This window comes from Maniola jurtina, chromosome 16 (assembly GCF_905333055.1).
Source record: "Maniola jurtina chromosome 16, ilManJurt1.1, whole genome shotgun sequence".
Lineage (NCBI taxonomy): Eukaryota > Metazoa > Arthropoda > Insecta > Lepidoptera > Nymphalidae > Maniola > Maniola jurtina.
Window position 1 is genome coordinate 1308046 of NC_060044.1, and position 19382 is coordinate 1327427.

At 35.9% G+C, this 19382-nt stretch overlaps 1 protein-coding gene across 1 annotated transcript in view; it reads right to left on the reverse strand.

Annotated features, from left to right (window-relative positions):
• Positions 1 to 80: 80 nt before the first annotated feature.
• The window catches only part of LOC123873363 (mitogen-activated protein kinase kinase kinase 11-like), a 51452-nt gene continuing 32150 nt past the window's right edge, over positions 81 to 19382 (reverse strand). The window contains exons 5-11 of the mRNA XM_045918198.1: positions 17972 to 18161; positions 17476 to 17646; positions 15947 to 16111; positions 6850 to 6960; positions 6003 to 6138; positions 5785 to 5908; positions 81 to 5574 (exon numbers count right to left, since the gene is read on the reverse strand). Coding sequence (XP_045774154.1) covers positions 4729 to 5574; positions 5785 to 5908; positions 6003 to 6138; positions 6850 to 6960; positions 15947 to 16111; positions 17476 to 17646; positions 17972 to 18161 — 1743 coding nt within the window. The 3' untranslated portion in view covers positions 81 to 4728. The remainder of the gene's footprint in view (positions 5575 to 5784; positions 5909 to 6002; positions 6139 to 6849; positions 6961 to 15946; positions 16112 to 17475; positions 17647 to 17971; positions 18162 to 19382) is intronic.

Below are 19382 nucleotides of genomic sequence, written 5' to 3' on the forward strand. Positions count from 1 at the left end.
CATATCTTGACAGAAACATGTAAGTATAGTCCTTACAAAATGAGAAAGGTTCACCTTTAAAATAAGGATTAAAATGTTAAATTTGACACGACAGTTGACACAAAGCTAAAATGGCGAGTGAGTTCTAGTTTTGTACGCATTATACTATCATTATTTCAGACTATTTTGCCTCCTTCATAATATTGTTAACCACGTTGTAGAAATTGTTAAGAAATACTTATAATTATTTTAGAAGTTTTGGAAACGACTGCTGTAACTTTTTTCTAGTGTAAAAATCAGCTGAGGGAAAACGTCGTCACAAAATTGATAATAATAAATTTGCTAAAAAATTAGAACTTAGAAAGAATGTAGAATTGTAATATAATTTTTAAAACGCAAAATTATTATGCATCTACTGCAAAAAGAAAATAAACCTACTGTTTTGAAAATTTAAATAAAGAACACTTTTTTAAAAGTCTGTACATACTCTTTTTTACCCTCTCCGACTTAAGATATAGTTTATTGGAGCTACGTTTCGGTCGCGTCGCGCAGCCATCGCGCGTTGTTTATCCAAGCCTTAATTTTTGAAAATATTTTCAAAATCCACATATCCATGACGAAATCTCATTAAAATCGTTCCAGCAAACTTTAGGCACTGGTTTATTCGCTAATAATATCAAAGCTAATTTTAATATTTAACTTCCCGATATACATACATCTTATCGATTAATTTTGATCTCATATTTATGATATTAGGAGTACGTGAGAGTACGTTTCGCCCCCTTAGGTACTAATTTTTAAAAAATCAAATCACAGTAGCCAATCTAATCTAAATCTAATAGAATCTTTTCGGTAGCAAAATCTTACCTTATTTGGTTTGTTTAAGGGGATATTGCAGCATTTAACCGTCAAAATGGACCTGCTATCTAACCTGTTTAATTAACTACATATCTGTTCTTTTTTGTGGTACATACAATAACGGCCGCATTCACAATCATTACTATGAGGTCTCACAGTGCGCTCGAACGCATAGTGTAGGTTCCACCAATCAGATCATTGTAAATTGACGTGATACAGTCATCTGATTGGTGGAACCTACACTGTGCGTCCGAGCGCACTATGAAACCTCATAGTAACGTTTGTGAATACGCGTGTAAGTGTTATTAATTCATTTTACTTCAAGAATTAGCAATTTATTAATTACAAATGTACATGTAGTAATTACATATTATGTACTTTTAATTTTCGAGTAAAATAACTAGTTTTCTAAGAACAAGCATTTTAATAAAAAAAAAGCCTATTTTTCTCAATTTTCAATTACACGTAAGAAAAGTAGGTTAGTGTGAATCGACAATATTGTAGAAAATCATGAATAATTAAAATTGCAAATTTTATACCAATAAAATCTTTATAGAGAAGCTACTGTGACGATTTTGATAAAGTTTTCGGGTTACGTTAAGCGTAATATCAAATACAATTTAATATCATTTTTTTATAGCCGTCAGAAATACCTATGTACCTCGTGCTAGTCAAATCAACTTCTGATAAATTTTTGGATTAAGTACCACCAAATTCAACCAAAAATGGTGATTATTTCACAAACACAGTTTCAAACATGTTTTTAATCATGTTTTAAACAAAACTGCTTTGTTTTTTCTAACCCTGGTCCTAACCCACATGAGTATCACAGTACTTTGTTTAAAACAATGCTAAACCCTGGTTAGGACCTTTTTTCAAATAACTTTTTATAGTTCGATTGGCTATTATATTTTCTAGCTGACAGTAAGTAACACAGATACTTTTGACGTAGGTATAATATATGTGGATATGCAATAATCTCGACTAGGTACATTTCATTTTACTAGTGTACATTTTCTTGTGGGATACAAAAAGCTGCCTACGTTTAAACTACGTTCACTTTTCTCGATATTTTAGTAAAAAATATCATATTTCTATATTTGATCTTTTTTGTATTTTGTACAAAATGCATACAACTTACTAAATAATTAGATTTACACGATATAATGTTAGTTCAAATATACACACAATTGATTACACGTAGATCCGATTTGATAACGCCATTCGGCATTTTCGTCCAAAATATACATAGTGAATGGATACAATCTACAATGTGTACCAACAATATTGAGAAAACCTTCAACTTATTAACTCGTATAAATTCGCCAAACTAGTGCCAGCAGCAATCATTGCTTGATTAAAAAAAAATTAAGGTATGTAAGAAATCTAACAATAACATTCAAATTTACGTCAAGTTTTTAAAATATGGCGAACACTTGAAGATCGAAAGTCATTTTGGCGAATTTTTTCTCAAATATAGACAAAACCGATCGCCATTATCACATCAGATCGATTGTACACGTCAATAAAATCTACAGGATGTCTTAAAATATATTTGTACTATGTATAAATCAACGTAAAAAAAAAAAATTAAAAAAGTCGCATTCTATGACGTAACGTAAAAACAAAATGTCGGTTAAATAAAAAGCTTGTACAGGGCACGCGGTATTTACATTTGTACAATTATTATTTTGTGCCTAAAGTATGTAATATGCGCACACAACCGCGCAGTGACCAGGCAGGGCAGCGTGCTCGATTGCGGTAAAATGACAGCTGTCAATGTCAGGATCACCTCTTAAAAAAACTTTCTTTTATAAAAAAAACTTAGTTTTGAACAAAATTGCTAAGTTCTTTTTAGAAAAAAAAAACTGTTTTGTGTCCAACCCTGCCTATCGAATGCCTGTTCAGTTGTGTGTGAACAGATAAATCGGGCGACCCTGGATAACCATTCGAAAATCGACGCATTATTAAAAAAAAAAACTATGATTTAAACACAGTATAGCAATCTATATATCTTGTTTTCTGGTCTTCTTTAATTTCTGGGATCGAACGAATGTTGTAAGCTCTAGACTATACAATATTATGTAAAGATGACGAAAGCTACACGCGTTTTAAGAAATTGACCTACTATATGATTGCTAAACTGTGTTTTAAGGCTCTCACTCATCATTTGAAGAGCTCTTTTAATATCCGTTTAAGATAGTTAAAATATTTCTGCCGATACTTGAAATTTTGAGTACATTTGTTCATTTTCCGACAAAGCTTTTTTTTACTTTTATAGTTACTATAACGTATAATAGAGTCTCGACTATAAATGTACGGAACCCTCGATGCGCGAGTCTGACTGGCACTTGGCCAGTTTTTTCATACATATTGACATTTAACGCAAACTCAAGTGAACAAGTTTTGCGGATTCCCAATCGAGACTCCGGTTTACACATTAGACATGTCGAGTTTAATATTAAAATAATAATTATTCGATTTAGTTTTACAAATATACAAATAAACTACAAAAATATGAACACAACGTTTAACTGCCATTTAATTCATAAGGTCACCGTATTTTGATTAATTTTTAAGTTGAAGAATAGATCATAAGTACGTTTTTTTAAATAATCCTTAGGTACTCTTAACTTTTTTAATATACTTTTAAATTTATCGAATAAGTAGATTATTTGATATCAATTCCATAATTTTATTTTCATTTCCAAAATCGTTACGCGAATTTAAAAAAAGTTTCATCAGTAAAAAAAATATATCCCTGAAAATAATAAAAGTACATATTTGCCAAAAAGAACACCTTACTAAAATATCTCGAATATGGCTAAACTTTGAACAGTTTCTCAGGAAATAAATTATGCGAGGTAGAATTACTTTGCAATACAATTTAGTTTTTTAAAGGTTATGAAAATTGAAATAATCGAATTTTGACCATTTTACACTATTTTAAAAAAACTATCTATACACAATAAAAAAAATACGCACTGATTTATTGAGAATCTTTTTTTTAATGGTCAAAACCAACAACTATTGCAACGTTTGCGTATTTTTACCAAAATAATTTTCATTTTTTTAATAACTTACTAGCCGGATACCCGGCGTGTGCTACTGCGCTAAAAACTCTTCGCATTATTGCCTTTCTAATGAAACCTGTTTGGGGCACATTGGTTGCATGGTTTCAAGACAGGTAAGTAGAAAAAAAATTTGTGTTTTATATAATAAGAAGATTGACTAATCACAATGAGATGACTAAACTAATATACACTTTAATTTATCTCGAAACCTTACAACTAAATCCATTGCAAAGTAACACCAAATCCCCGCCAATCCACAACACAATAAAGTCAAAAGAACTCGCACTCACTTCGCAAATACATTAAAAGCCACTTCCAGCGTCCAGCACGTTCCGCGCACTAAAGACAAAAAGCGTTCCACGCTACCCGCGAACTACATTTCTAGATGGTGATCACCGATCATTGATTTCCCCCGGCGGTGATCATTGATGCTCTGTGATCATTGATGCGTGAAATTAAACTCCCAGATACTCATAGTAACTTACGAAGAATTGTAATGATCATTGTGATCAATGAATAATGATCAAGTGATCATGAGAATCCACAGATGGTGGTCACTTGTGATAATAATTGATCACTAAACTCCCGAAATCGTGACATAATCACTTTACCAGAGTTGTGATCACAGATGTGTAATGATCATAGCTCTTGAGATTGTGACTGATACATATAACAAATCTTCTCAGGTGATAAGCAACACCCTTCTTACGTGATCAATGATCATAGCATTGGGGCAATGATTGGTGATCGCAACGATTGCCAGATGGTGATCACCCTCCGATCATACGAGGTAGTCGTCGAACTTCTTAAGCCTTCGCTACGAGTGTCTCGACGGTCGCCTTTCAGTCCCTAACGCGTCCGGGCTGAACCGGACTCGGGACGCCGAACCACTGGACGCGTCCCTCGCGGACACATAAGAACTGTCTGTTTCACTCAAACTGTCCGGGGGTGTCGGATTGGTGGGTGTTCCCCCACCAGAACTCCCCCCAGAAGCACTCGTTTTCTTATTATACTTTTTAAGACTAGACCGTAATTTCGTCGGCGCTAATTCTAACCCCAAATTCGCCGGTCTCTCACTCTCTTCCTGAGATTCTTGTCTAAAATAATCTCTTGGCAACGAATAATCGTTTTTTCTGGGATACTCCGGCGTTCGGAACTCCTCCTTTCTGTCCTTGGGAAACTTTTCCCTGTACTGTCTTGAAGGGGAGAATTCTTCGGGATGGGAATTAGTTGCCGAGGAATTTGAGGGTGTTCGTCTGTGGGTTAAGAACTGGGGTCGATAGTCTGACGTGGGTTCTCTATAGTCGAATGAGCATTCGTCGTAGCCGTAGTAAGGGTGTTTGACAACATAATCGGCTGTTCTGTCGAAGGCGTAAGGTTCTGCACGATAGTAAAAATCCTGAACGCGATCTTGGGAAGGTGAAGGTTGGAAATTTTCTCTATAGTTATGGTATAGGTCTGCCAGATGGTCAGAAGTAGAGGAACTAGTCCGCCTAGGGGACGGGGTGGGTTGTGTAGAAGTATAATTGGTGCCAAGACCAGAAGTTCCGGAAAGGGGTTGGACAGAATGCCCGTAGCCAGATGAAGAAGATGGATGTGCATAGTGTGTTGGCGAGTCTGTAAACCGCATTGGTTTTTGTTCCTCGGCTTGGAGACTCGTTATCTGAAATGAAAAAAGGCAAGCTTGGAATTTACGTTCTGGACATTTTCGGTTTCGAAATGGGTCATAAGAAATTTCACAAATAGTTGCTGATGTGTCAAGATAGGAGTTGGTTATAACAATTTTTTCTAACCAAGAAATCGGCAGTCGCTCCCTTTGATCTAGAAAAAAAAGCTACAGAGAGCCAGACGTAGAGGGAAATAAGGCACTTACAGGAGAGCCAGTAATGGCGTTGAGGGGCGCCCGCAAGTGCCGCGTGGGTCCGTGGTAGGTGTTATGTGCAAATCCGTACCCCTCGTAAATGGAAGGGGGTATCACTTCCGTTTCTAATTCTGCCCTGAAAACAGAAAAATATAACGCACAAGATTAGAAAACTATGTCCACTAGTAGAGATTTATCGTTGTGTGACGTTTAGATTTCATCGTGCTCACCTGTGGGGCTGCAGCGTGGGATGCAGTGGGCTGACGTTGGACACTCTGACGTCATAGCCGGCCGCCACGCCGCCCAGTAGAGCGGCCATATTGTAAAGCACGAGCTCTATTATACTAGGCTTCTTGTATTTATAACCTGAAATGTGTTAAAAGCAAAGCTTTAGACAACACTAAAACAAAGAAAAGAGAAAAAGACATAACAGCCTATAAAAATAAACGGAAAAGGCGGACTTTTATGATTAGGTACGGTTAAAGAACCAATGTGTACCTACTTTAGTTTTTTAAGGTCTGATTTTCAATCTACAAAAAATTTATCTAAAGAATTTTGATGTTTTGACAGATTTTCTATTCAAAAACTGTTAAAACTTAAATTTATTCCTCAGATAAAAGTTATTTGACGATTGAACGATCAGCCCTAAGTTCATTTTACATTAATATATTCTGTGAGTTTTTTATTTGGTATTCATAAGTTTTTAGTTTTCGAGGCAACTCTGACAATACAGATGAGCTTACGGAGTTACAATGATATTCGTGAGAATGAATTATCGAAACTAATGATTCCAGAATTTGAACTTTTCGTTTTTAATCTGAATCAAAAATTTGTGTACTCAAAACGTTCATATTCTATCAAAGGCGAATGTTTTTACATCAAAAAGCTATTTCAACATTGTGCTTTCCACTTATAATTATTCGTCTTCTACATTTTTTGTAAAATGATTTATGGTGGAAGTAGTTTTTTGTCCAGAAACAAAATAATAATTTACCTCCAAAAAAAACTGTTGCCATCTAAAATTGTTGACTTCGGAAAACACAGGGAAGAGATAAAAAAACTATGGGATGATCTCACCTTCAGTGCTGTAGAGCGTGGGCATAGGTATCGTATACCTCGAGGAGGAACTGAGGGGGAATTCGGGCCCCCAGTCGTCCGGACTGAAGTCTGTGTAAGGAAGAAAACAACCTAGGTGAATGAGAAACATACCAGTTAGTGGACCATAGCTGTAGACGGGTCATATAGATATCTACTATCATGTAAACAAGACTATGACTCGTTATTAAGGTTCCATACCTCAAAAGGTAAAAAGGAACCCATATAGAATCATTTCATTGGCTGTCTGTCTGTTAAGGTGGAGCGCGCCTGCCTAGAAGGCCTTTCACTCTTCTTTTTCACGATTGTTCCCATCTTCCCCAAATACTTACTAAATACTTTGTGATGAAAAAACTGGTTGCCAAATATATTATAAAACAGGGGTTAGGTTTCTGGATACACAATTTTAAAATTAATGTTATATGTTTGATGCACAAAATCTTTAAGAGTTGGTAAGTACCACAACTCAAAAAAAATATTTTCAATATTTTCAATTTCTTTTTCTCCATCTAATGATGAGATCCCAATTGAAAATTTTACTGATATCAAAAGATACCAAAGATGTATGTTAAAATCCATAAAAAGTATTGATAATTCAATTTGAATAGTGCAAATGTACTAGGTTATTTGCTAAATAAATAAACGAAATTAAATCATCGACCTTAGTGTCTCTATTCAAGGCAACCGTAATTTTCGAAATAGAATTTCGAAAACTTTGTCCATTTGTTTACATGATCGAAAATTTCTATACGACCAGTACTTAGTGCGTGCTACGATGAGTGTGTAAAAATGAGTTATGTGATCACAAACATAGAGTTCAAAGTCATCAAGCAAATTTATTAAACTAAAGCTTTTTTACGTATCGTAAACACATAGCGAAGAAAAAAATTTTATCAAAAATTTTACTTAATATTAAATTAATAAGATATGCTTATTATGGTTAATTTTAAAACTGTCACATTTCATTTTTACATCGAAAGTAATAAAAAATTAAAATATAAAATTCACCTATTTTTGTCAAATAATATAACAAGAAACATAATTAATTGTAGGTTTATATTAATGTTATAAAAGTTTATGTTATTGTTAATACAATAACTTAAAATTTCAGTAAAATTAAATTTTCCATACAATTAAAACATTCTGTGAAATAAAATAGGTTAAAGTGGGACAAAAAATTACAATAAATATAATATATAGATTTAATAAATGCAATGATTACAATCAATCGGTTCATACATTTTCAAGTAACAAATATGCCCTGTTGGACACAGAATAAGTAAAAAAATCGTACAACAGAAAAAAATACACAAAAAAAAGTATTTTTAAAACTCGCCTATATAATCTACTGTTATCAAACTACATGCAAAGTGTGAAAAGGATGACTACGCATGCCAAACAGTTCATTCTAAAATCTAAATAATAAGCAACATAAAAAGCAACAGTATAAATAAATCAAAGTTTATCATACTTACATGTGCGAAAAAACTTTGGTCATGGCACTTTGTTTAAACTTCGGTAAATATTATTTTTTGTTAATATGTTCATTGATATAAAAACCAAAGATGCACAGTTACTGAATTTAAAAGAATACTCCTAAAGGTGATCCTATTTTCTTACACATTACATATTTTAGTGGAAAAACAAATCCTCCTTTTATATTATTTGTTATATTTTTTTTTCAAATATTATGTCACGAAAGTAATGACTTTAATTTATAGCTAACGTCTATATAGCCTAGCCTAATTTTAGTAACAAAATAAGGGCTAAATTATAATTTTAGTCTCTGTGAGGAGAACATTAGAAAACTGTATATCTTAGGTTTTTTTTTATATTTATCAATGTTTAGTTATTAATTTGTAGAAATCTTCAGATTTTTGCCTTTCCCTATTAGATAGCCGGAGTGAGATAAGCAAGCTGTTTTATTTATTTTTTTAATTTAAATTTTCAACATCTACCTTCACCGTTTATTATTTTTTTAATCATTTTGATTCTGTATTTCGGTTCTGTCTATGGCCAATTCGGAGGGTAGGTAGGTAATTCTATAATATTTTTTTAAATGTTAGGGGTAAGTTAGTAGCTATTAGATTAGTAGACCCATGTTAAAAGAATAACACCAGCGTAGATTTTATGGAAAAGGTTTATTTGATATATAAAAAAGTACTAATAATTATAACTATAGAGAACCAGATCACCAAAGAGTTTTCTTTCGTCTATAATCAATTTAACAATAGACAAATTACTTTTTTAAATATTTACTGCTCAGTCACCCTTATTGCCAAACTTTTTATTCAATGAAATTTTGTTGACACATTGATACTAATATCTGCCTGTGATTTGCCAGATTTTCGTTAATAATAGAAATATATAGTGTCAAAGTTATTAGGGCTCAAAGATTTATATAATAAATCAAATCGTATGTAATTGTAAATATTTGTAAATTAACTTCTTCTTAATCTTAATAAAAATCTTTGTAATTACTTTTTTACACCGACAGACAGCAGTCTGCAGAATATTTTTTTTTTTAGTAGTCTTCGATATTGTAGATGTTACGACCGAAAAACCGGCTCGTCCGCTTTAATATGAAGTGCGTTGATATTGACTCACTACATGTATTTAGGCTGTGGTTAAACAGAAAGACTATAAAAATGCATTTTACAGCCAACAGTGGAAAAATATCAGCGGGAGATGGAGATTGTCGCATTGATTGTGACAACGTTTGGCAATAGGGGGCTGGTCAATATCGTCTGAGCCTCTCGTTTTGTCAATTCCACCACCAGAGGAACTGTTATCGGATGTTACAGCGGATGTTTTGTTTTGTACTATCATATTAAACATTTTTTACCTACCGTTAAAAACTAGTTTTGGAAGCCTATAGGACTCATCTTAGAAAAAAATGTTAAAAGTAAAAAATAATTTGCACAAAGACAAATCTTATGAAAAAGGTGTGAAATAATGTGTGACGTCACTTGTAGTTGTAGTGTGACTTTACTTTTAAATTAAAATTTTATCATGCGCATAATAATATAGCCAGAATAATAATAGTGAAACGTGCTTCTTTGCCTAAATTATAAATTTCAATTTGTCTAATCTTTTTAATTTTTAAATTAAAAGATTGATTTGTCAAAATATCAAAGACAATAATTCATCGATTAAGTATATTTTTACAAAAATCATATAGACTTCCAAAATCATTTAATTATTACTATACCATTGTAAACATTTGAAAGCGTGTCGGGGGAAAAGAGTCGAAGCGAAAATTAACTAACGAATAAGTAAGTACGACAAATACATATATAATAATAATATTTGGACTTAATATAACGTATTTTAGCGTAACTATGAACTGAAAAGCATGCATAGCAACTTATTTTAAACTAAATATACGAAAATTCAGGCCGGAAGCAAACAAATGCTTACAATTTACAAATTATAAAAAAAAAACAACTGTCAAACTAATAATATAAAATACAGATACAATAAAAATACGATAAAAACTAATATGATTCTACGTAAAACGCACTCAAATATAAAACAAATTCGACGTATCACACAGCATTCATTTTTAAAAACAAAATTTAACCTAAAATATAGTTTTTCATTTTTTGTTTACATTTTAAAAACAGCCAATATTTAATAATTTTGTAAGCACTTTTGTGACATTATTGTGCGGTATAGTTTAAATCAATCAATTTCTAATGATGTCGTCTAGCATTCTAGAAACCTTTGGAAAAAATTAAGATGCAACATAAATAATTTTGGTTTAGACATAATCTAAACAAAAAAAAAATCCTCCTTTTTTGGAAGTCGGTTAAAAACCGTTGATACTCAATAAATTGTTAAATCCTTTTAAAATCAATAGTAACAATCAAATATATTATTTAACACATTAGTTTTTGTTTGGTTACTACTGTACATTTATAGTTTTTATCTTTACTTTTGTACTTGAAGAAAATTCATTAAAAAATGTTGTGTTTCTGTATCAACCGAAATTATTTACATCACATAACATTACAGCAAAATATAAATTTGAAAAGGCAATATATGTACTTACAAGGGTATGGCAGATTATCTTGAGAGGTTCCTTTAGTGCAGCGAGAAAACAAAACAAAAATTATTGAAAAAAAAAACTTTATCTAGGAATAAATAAGTTACTGTGCCATCGAAAAAGGTTAATAACAAACTTTTTTTGTCATTTTTTTTCTCTATTTTCTTGCTTGAACTAACCTTTTAAAACGCAACATGTAACTTTTTAAACTGGCAAGATGCAAAAGTTTATTTCAGTCCGCCTAAATTAACATTTCATTCAAGTCTTTAATAAGATTTTCTAACCTATAACTCTACGCTATAATATGCTAAAACACCAACCATTCTTACCAAACATTTCTAACACAGCAAATAGCCAATTTTTTTTTAAATTTCCGATTTTAAATCAAAAGATAAAATAATGGCGACATCTTGAACACAAAATATTATAATCTAAAAGTACTCAATCAACAATACATTAATACCCTTAATCTAAAACCGGATTTCAAATCGACAGACAAAACAAAAAGTAAGTCTACACCCAGCACAAATAAAAACTTTAAAAAAAATCTAGATTTTGAATCTTTTTAAGGGGGTAGAATTTAAATCACACCTAACTGATGCAAAAACCAATATTGGTACTAATTCTGAGCGCAACTAAATTTTAGAGTATTCGCATCTTTTTCATACCAATGTAATAAGAAAAGGACAGACAAGCCTAATTTAATTTAGAACAGTCAAACCTCGTGACTTTAGGTGCCAGTCGTGAGCCTATTAATTGTAGAGTGCACTAAAATTCAGTCTTTAAATTTAAAATTCATCTTCTGTCCTTTTTTAGCACTATTAAAAAGAAACAGAAAAAAATTTGAATCGACGCCATTATGTAGTTAATTTGAAAAGGGCAGTTCTAATAATCGTTTTAATTTTTTTACATTTTAATTATAAACACCAGGTCTGATGATGCAACCCGCAGTCGGGTTTTAAAAACTATTATAAATTACTTGTTTTAAATTCAAGTTTAGCATAATCTGTTAGTGCTTGCTTTTTTAAATTTTGTCTGTTGAATAGAAACCCAGTTCAAAACTATACCTAGTGAGATAAATGCGTTACAAACGGGAGATATTTTAAACGGGGAAGCTATGTTTGAATATAGACAACATTACGCCAATTCCTTTCGTATTTATACCGGTTGCAACTTACAAAGTAAGGAATTATTGCATTTCAATCAATGTTTTGGGGATATAGTCTGGGAGACACGGACAAAACACTGGTTCTAAATGCTACGACTAATTAATATACCTAAGAAAAATAAGTCTTTTTTATTTCTTTTTTAATCTTAAACTAATCTTATATACTAGTATCAAATCCTTGGAACTTCGAGTGAAAATAATTTACATTACACAAAATGATGCTTAGGGACGAGTAAGGTTATGATAGTAAAAGTATTTCATTTAGGGACTATCTATCTATTAATTACGTCACAGAAATTTTGACCCTATTTCTTCATGTTGCCTTGGTGTTGACATTGAAAACCGTTATTTTCAATAAAAATTACAAGTGTGGTAATAATTAATAAATAACAGAAAATGTCTTTCATCATGTACAGCAAAGGGCATAATATTATGTTTACAAAACTTAAACTGACCAAAAGTTAGCAAGCAATTAGCATTGGCATCCTTTTCAAAATATAAAAGGCTAGGAGTAAAATGAAAACATTGTTGAATGGGCGTGAAGAAAAAAGTTACTACGACAACCATCTTAGAACGTTATTCTATTGCGTGTTGTTCCGACGACAAGTGCAAATTAAAAATTTTCAACACCCCCGACCAGTGAAGGTTACAGTAACTAGAAAAGAGCTGATAACTTTCAAACGGCTGAACCGATTTTCTTGGACTATTCCGCGCCTACGATCCAAAGTATCTGAGTTTTCCAAAACATCATTTTCAAATAAACAATGATGTATATCTAGGCAACGTTCATCTTGACAGCTTGACATTTGTCAATTGACACTTGAATATTATGAACCTAAGGGTTATCTAACCTTCTTTTCTACAAGAAAACTAGAAAAGAGCTGATAACTTTTAAACGGCTGAACCAATTTTTTTGGATTATAGCTAAGAACACTCTCGATCAAGCCACCTTTCAAACAAAAAAAAGTAAATTAAAATCGGTCCATTCGTTTAGGCGCTACGATGCCACAGACAGATACACAGACACACAGATACACACGTCAAACTTATAACACCCCTCTTTTTGGGTCGGGGTTAAAAAGAAGTCCATACTAAGCGAGCGTTTTCAGGTTTGATAAAAAGTTGCTGATTTGACTAGTAGTCATCATCCCTATTATTAGTTTTAGGATTTTTCATAAATCAAGGTAATTTTTTTACGTGTGACGTAATTAAAATTGTTCCTTTTAAAGACATGCCGAAGTTTATATTGTTGAAGTGAATAACAGGGCAATTTATAAAGAAATCAAATGCAAATTGTACGAGGAATGTTAATAAAATGATATGTCTTTGATATGGCAACAAAATTTGTACATTCGCTTACTAATTCCTATTCAGTGTTCATGATAGGTTATACCTGTCTGTTCAGAGTTCAGATATTTTGCTAGTTTGAAAAGAGTTGATTTATTTTTTTAAATAAACGTTACAAATTAAAAAAATCAGAAACCTCCAAAAGATGTGATGCTATAGCTATATAGATATACTCGTATTTAAAAAAAAACTAATATTTCTTACAATTTTTTTGTAAAAAAAAGATAGAAGAAACAATAATAGTTCCTCTCCAAAAGTTTTGAGCTGTCTGTACTAGATTAGATGTCTGTCCATCTACCAGAAGTCATTCACCTATAGATATGATCAGTCCTATTCATGTGAAACCGGGGCAGATCGCTAGTAAAAAATAAAACAACTCTCTTCCACTAATCAAAATCAAAATTTTCAAAAAAAAAAACCGTCCTATTTTCTTCTAAATATTAAAAAAAAAACCTAGTCGTCCCTAAGCAACTCAGTTGTTTCAGAGGATAAATTCCCCGCCACCGCCAACAACCCAGCCAAGCTATTCGACCTTATGCTTTTCAAGAAGTTCCTCTTGACTTCCCCGCTTCCTTTACGACATGGGGGAGTGTCGAAGACCGTGTCGTAGTGGTGGGGTAAATCGGCGGTGGAGGTGAAGGTGGGGCAAAGAAGGAATCGGTTCTTGCGCGGTTCGTTGTCGTGGAGGAGGTCGTCGTGGCTGCCGGACCTCTTTTTCGCCATGTCGGCCTTCTTCGTGGTTCGTACTTGCGATTTGGACTTTCGCGGTTTTCGCTTCGTCTCCTCGATCGCGCCTATTGCTATGTGCCCTGTGCCCGCGGTTTATATTTATAGTAAGCAGTTTAATTCGTATTTTACTAATCCTTTGAGAGAAGCCTAAAGTACAGAATAGGGAAAAGTTAGACGGAGTTTTCGGGAAAAAGCATGTTTATCAGTGGGATCCTTGACAATCCTTGAAAGTTTCGTTTTAATCTATGTTACTATTAACTACTTGGTACTTAAACATCACGATAAAAGATTGCGGCTTTAATACAGCTGTTCTTTTAGGCGGGCATTTTCGGTGGAAATGTGATTATATGTGGCAGAGATAAGAATCTATGGCACTAACTACTTGGCACAACGTCAATAAAAGATTGTCAAACAATTGTTCTGTTTGGCGGCCATACTTTGGCCACCAAACAGAACAACTGTTACACTGTATAGTGACATTTGCACGTTACTTTAGTCTGAAAAAAGATCGAACCTACTCTAAATCGCGGAAGTTTTCAAAAATGCAAAAGGTTTAAAAGAGCAGAGGTTCCACTACCATAACTTAAAGTAATAATATTTTAATATTGTTTTGAGATTTTCATGGCCTGACTGAAAAGTCAAAACAATATTATACTACTATATACTATATACTATTTCATGCAGTGGTATCTTTCTACCTTTATCGGTCTATCTTTTCCCTTTATCTGCCTTGCTAAAAAACGTTGTATAGCGAATGAATAGTTACTCTTTCTGTCGTCAGTAAATTGACACTTGAAAGAAGAAGACAAAACACTAATACGATAAAGTAACTATGCAACTACTATACTACATTTACTAGGTATGTAAACATACAGGTTGATGGATTTTTAAACAGATATTTAAAATGGTTGCATACCCGTCATTATATCTAAAGGATTATAATATATTTATAATTTGGTTTCTAAAGCAAATGTTTAAATTTTTTACGAGTTAAGGCACCCATGGCATGTTTCCCAATTTTTTTTTAAATAGCTTGCAACATGTGATGTATGCCCAAAAGCGAGCAACTTATATGTTTACTATGAACACATATCAATAGACAAGTTAGAATATACAGCTAGTCGATCTAATAATTCATTAAATCCATAAATCATTTAGATGTTCTGTATAAATATTCTGAAAATTATTGGATAAAAAGATTAAGATACAATTCATATATATAGTAGTAAGTGGGTTATCATTCTTTGAGTGTGGTATAGTGTTCTACGGGTGTAGTGTGGAATATGGTGAGCTGTGAAATGTGGTATGGTATGAGTGAGGTAGAATTGTGTTGAGTATAGAGTGTGGTGTGGTGAAGTATGGACAGTGGTGTAGTGTAATACAGTGTGGTGTGTAGTGTGGTGAGGTGTAGATTGTGGTGAAGCATGCATAGTGGTCGATGTGTGGTGAGAAGTGTGGTTGGTGTCGATTGTGGTCAGGTGTTGAGTGTAAAGTGTGGAGAAGCATAGAGTGTGGTGTGGTGTGTGGTGAACTGGTGACACATGCAGTGGTTGGAACTTGGAGTATGGTGGAAAATGTGATTTTTAAATCAATATAACTTTTGGATATTTACATAGGTTCTTAACACCCGTAAGTGGTGTCGACTTAAATTATGTTGTCTTAGATGTCAAGTGTGGTATATGATGAAATAATATATGGAGTGTGGTTTAAAGTTTGTTCAGGTGTTGAGTGTGGTTGGAGTGTGGTGAGGTGTGGCATGGTGTGTACTGTGTAGTGTGGCGGGGTACCTGTGACGGGCGGCGAGGCGCGCGGCGCGTGCGGCGGCAGGTGCGGCGCGGAGGTGGAGGGGCGGTGCGCGCGCGGCCTCAGCGCGGGTAGAGGCAGGTGGGCGCGCGCACGCTGGTGCCCCGTCGACGGACCCCAAGTCTTCCCCTTCACGCCGTCCGCTGGCACTGAAACAAACATATTTTATTGAACTGAAACTTTATTACTATAGCAGATTTTTTAACTAAACAAGGCAAATTAACATTCCCTGGGTTGTTTAAATTAAAATTCGACTACATCTTTTTCAGACCCAGACGCGTGTCTGAGGGCCGGACTGTGAGGGTGTGCCGGAAGTCGAGTGGGGATGAGATCGTGTGTACTCACGAGCAATAGCCCTCATGATGGCGGGCGAGCCCGGAGGCGTGTCTGTAGCGACTGCCACCAACTGCTTCACGCTGGACTCGTCGTCTGAGGGCCGGACTGTGAGGGTGTGCCGGAAGTCGAGTGGGGATGAGATCGTGTGTACTCACGAGCAATAGCCCTCATGATGGCGGGCGAGCCCGGAGGCGTGTCTGTAGCGACTGCCACCAACTGCTTCACGCTGGACTCGTCATCTGAGGGCCGGACTGTGAGGGTGTGCCGGAAGTCGAGTGGGGATGAGATCGTGTGTACTCACGAGCAATAGCCCTCATGATGGCGGGCGAGCCCGGAGGCGTGTCTGTAGCGACTGCCACCAACTGCTTCACGCTGGACTCGTCGTCTGAGGGCCGGACTGTGAGGGTGTGCCGGAAGTCGAGTGGGGATGAGATCGTGTGTACTCACGAGCAATAGCCCTCATGATGGCGGGCGAGCCCGGAGGCGTGTCTGTAGCGACTGCCACCAACTGCTTCACGCTGGACTCGTCGTCTGAGGGCCGGACTGTGAGGGTGTGCCGGAAGTCGAGTGGGGATGAGATCGTGTGTACTCACGAGCAATAGCCCTCATGATGGCGGGCGAGCCCGGAGGCGTGTCTGTAGCGACTGCCACCAACTGCTTCACGCTGGACTCGTCGTCTGAGGGCCGGACTGTGAGGGTGTGCCGGAAGTCGAGTGGGGATGGGATCGTGTGTACTCACGAGCAATAGCCCTCATGATGGCGGGCGAGCCCGGAGGCGTGTCTGTAGCGACTGCCACCAACTGCTTCACGCTGGACTCGTCGTCTGAGGGCCGGACTGTGAGGGTGTGCCGGAAGTCGAGTGGGGATGAGATCGTGTGTACTCACGAGCAATAGCCCTCATGATGGCGGGCGAGCCCGGAGGCGTGTCTGTAGCGACTGCCACCAACTGCTTCACGCTGGACTCGTCGTCTGAGGGCCGGACTGTGAGGGTGTGCCGGAAGTCGAGTGGGGATGAGATCGTGTGTACTCACGAGCAATAGCCCTCATGATGGCGGGCGAGCCCGGAGGCGTGTCTGTAGCGACTGCCACCAACTGCTTCACGCTGGACTCGTCGTCTGAGGGCCGGACTGTGAGGGTGTGCCGGAAGTCTAGTGGGGATGAGATCGTGTGTACTCACGAGCAATAGCCCTCATGATGGCGGGCGAGCCCGGAGGCGTGTCTGTAGCGACTGCCACCAACTGCTTCACGCTGGACTCGTCGTCTGAGGGCCGGACTGTGAGGGTGTGCCTGAAGTCGAGCGGGGATGAGATCGTGTCCTTCTTGAGCAACTTTATCTTGCTGAATTTGCCTGCAAATTTAACAATGGTTTTACATAAATAGAGAATTGAAATAATAGCACGTTGTCTCACGATTTAAAAAGTTTAGTTAGTCAATATCTCTACTATCCAATGCAATCTCGCATCTCCAGCTCCCGCTCTTTCTGGCTAAGTTCTGTTCCAGCAGTGTTTGTTGTAACCCCTCAGAACATGCTAGAAGTTCAGCCACTCTAACCCTCGTATTTAGGCTATGGTCGATCTCCCGAAACTCCATTTCACGCTCTTTTTGGGCTAATTTCTATTCGTCTAGGTTTTGCTGTAACTCCTCAGATCATGCTGAAAGTTCAACCAACTCACCCTTGCGTTTATTGGGCTGCGGCGGCTGGCTATGAGACATGTTGCTCGCAAAGATCAGGATATGAAGCTCCCGAGCGGCGAGGTCGATCTCCCTCATCTCCAGCTCCCGCTCCTTCTGGGCTAGGTTTTGTTCCACTAGCCTTTGCTGTAACTGCGCCCGGGTGAGTTCCTCTTCACGACACCTTAGCTCCTGAAACGATCGTTTTAGGAAGGGTGTGTTTTGAAACATTTTAGACCAGTGTACATGGTATTTAAGCGTCGGCTCAAGGTCGGAAGAAGACCTACAACCCATAAAAAAATACACTAACGGAACTAGAATGAAGATTTAAAACGAAGCTTGTTATAGACATGTACAATACAACGAACCTCTAGCGTCAGTCAGATGTTTATTTGTAATGTATTGTGAACTTTTAAAAAATACAGGAATCTTTTCAATTTAGTTTTTAATGTCATAAAAATCATCAGTAGGTACTATATTTCGTTTTGCTGTTCTGGTTAACCCCCGTATAACACTCTGAATCTGGTCACAAAGCCTGGTCTACTTTGTCTACTTGGTATCAAACGTATATAACAAGCTTAGTTTCAAATTAAATCAAAAAGTATCAAAATAAACACTAAACATCAATAACAAAGCGAATAAACATGTTTAGCGAAAGTAAACATAAGAACCCAAGGTGACAACATGGTACACTAACCTCCTCTATTGTTTTGCATTCCTATGTTGCATTATGAAGGAACATACAGGCCCATATTAATAACAACGTTTTCATGTTAATCAAAACATTTACAATTTTACAATGGTATTATAATCAAACTAACTTATGCCCGCGACTTCGTCCGCGACTACACAAATTTAAAACTCCTATTTTAACCCTTCAAGGGTTGATTTTCAAAGATCCTTTCTAAGCGGGTGTCTACGTCATAATAGCTATCTGCCTGCCCAGCCCAATCCGTCCAATAGTTTGAGCTGTGCGTTGATAGATCAGATCAGTCAGTCAGTTAGCTTTTCCTTTTATTAGTACCCATAATATAAATGCGAAAGTGTTCTTTTTTTTTTTAATTACTATAGGTAAGCGCTTGACCACAATCACACCTGATGGAAAGTGATGATGTGGTCTAAGATGGGACGCGTTTACCTAGAAGGTGCCTATTCACTCTTGTTTTAAAGATACCCGGATTGTAATTGGTAGGAAACACAGATCGCGGAAGAGTATTCCAAACCTTAGCCATGCGTATGAGGAATGAAGACGTGTTCGTTTGTTGGTATGTTGGTTATTTATTTAACTCAACGGATTGACGTGATTTTTGCATGGGTACAGTTAAAAACCTAGACAGTGATATAGGCTCCTTTTTATTCCGGAGTATCACAGACTTTCCACAGGATTTTTAAAAATCTATATTCACGCGGAAG